The 5,617-nt window shown below is 41.8% G+C and overlaps 1 protein-coding gene across 1 annotated transcript; it reads right to left on the bottom strand.

Annotated features, from left to right (window-relative positions):
* Positions 1 to 2,993: 2,993 nt before the first annotated feature.
* Positions 2,994 to 4,502, bottom strand: LOC142775778 (protein C10-like). The gene is made up of 3 exons (XM_075877802.1): positions 4,334 to 4,502; positions 4,056 to 4,232; positions 2,994 to 3,699 (listed from the first exon to the last, which is right to left on the bottom strand). Exons 1-3 carry the CDS (start codon positions 4,383 to 4,385, stop codon positions 3,572 to 3,574), a joined length of 357 nt encoding a protein of 118 aa, XP_075733917.1. The 5' UTR covers positions 4,386 to 4,502; the 3' UTR covers positions 2,994 to 3,571.
* Positions 4,503 to 5,617: the final 1,115 nt, after the last annotated feature.

The raw sequence follows: 5,617 nt of genomic DNA, 5'->3' as shown, positions 1-5,617 counted from the left end.
GTTTCAATAATCAGGAAAGTAGAATGTGTAGGTAATTTCTGAAACCAAAGTAATAAATGAGAACTAACAAAAAAAAAACAGCCCTTAAATTTCCATTTCTCTTCTTCAAACTAAATGTTAGAAGCGGGTCGTCTTGCATGCAACCGGCTCCTAGACAAACTTGGATAGATTATAAAAGTGTGTTTGGCTAGCTTTGGTGCAGACTTGCCATGCAATACTGAAAAAATGAACAATTTACAATTACTTCAATAGAAAAATCAGATATATGTGATCTGTTACTATTACTGACCACTTTGAAACAGCAATGGCTAATTGCCATTACTAATATATGTGTTTATCCTATAAATTATGTGTGGTCAGGACAAACTACCTCCTCACCACTTGCCCTAATTTACCCTGTCAAGGCTAAGGAAGCAATAGAAATGTTGAAATTCGCAGGATGCAAGGTTGTCTGGAGGCTCGCGCAATTTTGCAACCCATGGCTTGATGTTGCTGTCATAACTGCGAGGTAAATGATGCAAAAAATAGGGATAACTTCTGTGCCTGACACATTATAAAGTACTGGCACTGAATATTCTAAAACCTCTTTTAGGTCATATAAGCTTTAACAGGTTATCCATGAAGCCCGCACATGACATTTCATACAAGCACCTCAGAATCCAGAGAGCAATGTTTCTTTCTACTTTAATGCTTCAAAAAGTTTTTTCGATGCTCTATTCTGATATAAAACAAAGTGAAGAAAGTGATGCTTTCTTACTAGTACTTGCATTGCACAACATTCAAGACCATCAAGATGTTATAGTTAGCAATAGTATATATCCTTTGATAAATTTTGGTAATGCTGTGAATGGCACTTTGAAGCTATTTTTGTATCTGAAAAATAGTTTTTCACGCAGAAGTGTGTATACAGCAAACAGGCAAGACCTGAATGAGCAGGAAGGCCAAACAAGAAAAAAAATGGGCACCACTGGCTAGTTTTTTTTCTGCGACACATTCAATGTGTAAATGTTTTCTCACTCTTTATAAATGGCAAACCTGTTATGTTTTTCAATTTTGCTTATTCATGCAAGAAAATATTAATGTGCATGTCATTAGATAGGGTCAAGATTAAGAGAAAGGTTGTGGACAAAAGGGCTAACATTTGCACCATCTCGGCTAGGTCAGGCAGAAGACACTGCTGCCAGAAAGGTTTCTCGTCATGTCTTGTAGTCGTCGGAATATTTACATGCATGAAGCGAACCCAGGTCTCTTGCTCTCACTCACTCATAGGATTGCCACCTTTTCTCGACCAAAAAAATCGGCCATTTAACGAAGTTGGGGGTGGGTGGAAAGAATTATTTCCTAGAACCAACTAAGCCTTATGTATGAACAAAAATGTCTTACTAATCTAACCTACTAGTATAATTGCCGGCATAAAATACCCATGATTAGAATGACGCTTCATTCACTGCTCTGAAAAAAAGCCGGCCAATGACTGCGGGTGCAAACCGGCAACCAGCCCGTTGTCTAAAAAATTGGCCGGGTTGGTCTCATACCGGACAGGTGCCAACCCTAATCACCCATTTTTTTTTAAAGGCGAGATAAGCGGGAACATGACTTGAGGATATGGAGGCCCTAGAGACAGAGATATGCCTGCGAAATGTTCGAGTGAAAGATCTGGTGTGCAAGGCACCACTGTATAGAAAGAAAAAGTGAAGAAATATTTTACACTTGGTAATTTATTTAAAGTCTTTATATAAGGTCAAAGAACATGTTCAAGCCTAAGTTGCCGCATTATGTGCAAAGCAATTTGCCTCAGTGACCAACATTTTTTGTTACAGCAAGTCCTTCAAGCACCATAATGTAAATGATAGAATTGTAGACTTACTCGCAGAAAAAATCATGCCAATGCCTATGGGAAGCCATTTATTTCATTAGAGCAGAATATGCCACAACCTGAAGAGTTTGCTTATATGCCCATATGTGAAGTCTGTATATTGAGCAGCAAATGTTTAAAAAGGTGCAATATTAATGAGAAACTAACAGAAAGTGATGCCAAGAAAAGTATAGAGGATGTTATTAGTAGTTGTATACTTGTCACTGGCAAGGACTCAACCTTCAACTTTAGAATCACGCATCTGATGCTCTACCACTGAGTGACAACCCCGTGACCTGCAGGTCAGCAGCTGAGTACATTAGCCACTAGACCACCACGGCAGGGCCACTTTATAAGGCATATATGTGCATTTAAACAAGGGAGTGTCAGTTCTTATTGTGTCTAACAAAGAAAACGAGCCTTTAAATTTATACTTATTTCCTTCATAAAAAGCTACAAGTAACCCGACTAGTAAGGCAGAAGGAACATTCGAGGAGGACACATGCCAGATAAATCATTGCTTTTACCTCAAAAGACTCTGAAAAGCTTGAAGAATTACACTTGCTGTGAGCATAGGTACTTCATAATTTACCTTGTGGTACAAAAAGAGATGTCTAGGGTAAGCACTTGCCGAGTGGTCCTTTTAAGCCCAGTACACCACTACAGAAGATTGTGTAGGCATGCTTGCACTCTTAGATTCTCCATGGCATCTGCACAATGTTCTTTTGTAGGTTAGACATGTTGTCTTATAAACTCAATAAAACAGCAAGTCAGCACTGTGTGGATCAAAACTGCATCCGGCTTTCAACAGGCTGTGGTAGGATGTTTCACATGATACATCACATATTTAAGAATTAATAGTGTTTGCTCGGCCTGAAAATAGCATGTGTTGTCTGTGTCCCTGTTGGGCCCTGTGATCTTCAGGGCTCTGAAGTATGTTGATTTTGTCAGCGAAAAAAAAAGCTATCCTTGTTGAAAAAGACCAGTGGAAAGATGTCTTAAAATAGGGCTAGCCACATAGGCACAGCTGCTGTAGCATGCTTTCATACAGGCCTATACTTTTCAAGTCGGTGCCCACTGATATTTATTTTTTTTTAAACATTCCTGTTATCCAGAGAATATTCATACTGCCACTGTGTCGTTCTTTAACAAATGTTTTATTCCACGTTCAATGGCACACAACATAACAAAACAATTTCTTCCAAACAAATGAGAACAGATAAGCTACATCAACACTATGGTGATTATGTAAAATTTACAGTATTTTCAAATGAAACGACATTTAGTGAATGAAAGAGATGGTATTTGAACAAATCACATGTTGGCAGACACAGCACAGGAAACTCGTCCGGCTGCGCACACAGTGCACGCCTCCGTGCGAACCGCACGGTTCGAAAGCTGGGTTTTATAGTTCACGGATCTCGGGCAATGCAGGCACGATTACGGCATGTGTTTGCGAGTGTCATTTCTTGTAAAATAAAACCCACGGTTGAATCTTCAACCGCGTCCGGGATAACCTTCAAACTTCCCTAAATTAATCTGAAACGAGGCCCTTATTTTGCACTGTTTCTCGTCGCAGTCCGCTATCATGCGTTGGGCCGCGCGGCCGATGCGAGCGATCGGCGGCGCAGCAACGTCAGTCAATGCGGAAGGACGAAAATAATGAAAATGAAAGGGATCACTCGACAGTACAACTTCTGCTGAGCAAGTACATTCTCAGTTGTCGGGTAACGACGGCGGTACCATTGGGGGGATGAAGTGCGCCCGAAGCTCTGCATTCAGTCGTGCAATTTCGGGATGCTCCCGTTCCATCTGCTTGATGATTTGGGCGAACTGCAACACACCTAATTAAAAGAAAGGGGGAAAAAGTAGCCGACATTATGGGACTCGCAGCAGAGAACAAATTAATTTGTATTTGTATGAAAGCCTCCCGGTAAGATGCTTGTTTTCTAGGGCGGTTAAAGTCGAGGAGGGTTTGAGCGTCCGGGCTCCTCCACAATCATTTACAGGGTGGCTCGGCCACAATTTCCCGGTAATCTATGAACGCACATACCTTGCTATCACTTGCATTTCATGTGTGCATATACAAGCAGCCCATGTGCGCTGTTTTTACATGCCTACATGTGTACAACTAGATGCTTGAGGCATCATAACTACTCTTTCGTGCAACCGCACCAGCGACTTGTGCTGTTTGCCGTACCTTCTCCGTCGCGTGTGAAGCCGTAGCTCTCGATGACGGTCATTTCTATTTGCGTTAGAAGAGGAAAAACGATCTGCATGTGCTTGAGCATGTCGTTTCCAGCAAGATCTTTTGCGTCTTGAAGCCTTGCGAAGTTCTCAGTTTGGTCAAACGCAGCTAGGATGTCTTCCAGGGCACCTGAATTACATTAAAGGAGAAGAAAACGGGAAATGAATAGTTCGCGCATTTTTCGCATTTTTCCAATGAGTGCAAGCTAAATCTCGGCATCGCCACGTTACCTTTTGCTTTCTCGGAGCCAAAGTTGTCTTTGAACGCGAGGGTAGTCGACATTTTCGCAAGCACCCGCAGAGCACGAAGTCACAGAACACCACGAAGTTCAGCTAAAAATTTCCGCGGAGCGCCAACGAGCCATCATAGAGAAGTATACCAGGACCACGACCTACTATATTCTACTGACCTGCTCAGCGAGCGAAGCGCCAGCACGCCCTTTCTGGTACTGGCTTCTGCCGCTATGCGCTTTGTGGCGCTACAACTTACCTCATCCGCACCGGTTGCTTACGGCGAAAACATAAGCCGCCGCGCTTTTTTTTTTTTTTTTTTTGTCGTCTGCTCGCGCGACACTGGGAGAAAAGCAGCAATGTTTACGCATGCATACACTCTGGACGATTGAAAAAAAAATGAATAAAAGCCTCTTTTTGAATAAACTTAAAAGTATATTGAAGATCTTTTGCTACCGTCTCCTCGTGTCGAGCTGCGATAGAAGCGTGCAGGCAGGTGCAGTTTGTACACCAGCGAAGCGAGGTTTCTTGGTGCAAATTAACCATCACGATGGTGGTGTGCTGCGTGCCTTTCTGCGAATCAAGGCAAGGGAAGACTTCTGATGTGACTTTTCATGAGTTTCCAGTGATCGAGGTTGGTGAAAAATGGATCAAGGCGATTTCTAGAAAGGGTAAGTCTGCTCAATTGGGCGTTGTCTGGCATGCTGAAAATGTAATATGGGTTGTAAATGACTACGTGTTTTTAAAAGAGTGAGTTGCTGGGATGGTTGGTGGTGCATGACAGACTGAGACGCATATTAGCGCAAAAAAAAAAGCCAACAACCTCAAGAAAGTAAATGACGACGTGCTATACTCACAAATTTTTATTAGCAAAAAAAAAAAAGAAAAGATGACAAGTGTGCACATATGTAAGCCATGTCACTACATGTGGTTATGCAACTAGGTTTTCAAACACACCCATTGTGGGAAGAAGCAGCTTCTTCGAGATTGCTTTGGTAGTTTAATTACATTACCAAAAAGAGCAGAGATCGTTGCATAAGTGACTATTTATCCTCTGTCGCTTAATTAGTTCGGTCTCGAACTTGAATTTATGTGCTACCACGTCTGATATAAACGTGTTAGCTTACCCGTCTACACGCATGCATGACAAAAGGACATATACGTGAAAACTTTTCTCCTAATGAAAAGTTGTGAGTAGCGTGTGTCCTTGTCTTCTTTTTTGTGGTCATCCGTTTTATTTAGTGCTAATGTATCTCAGCCAGTTACCTGTGTCACATGGTTAAC

The sequence above is a fragment of the Rhipicephalus microplus genome, chromosome X, assembly GCF_043290135.1.
Source record: "Rhipicephalus microplus isolate Deutch F79 chromosome X, USDA_Rmic, whole genome shotgun sequence".
NCBI lineage: Eukaryota > Metazoa > Arthropoda > Arachnida > Ixodida > Ixodidae > Rhipicephalus > Rhipicephalus microplus.
This window is presented reverse-complemented; position numbering and strand designations above follow the sequence as displayed.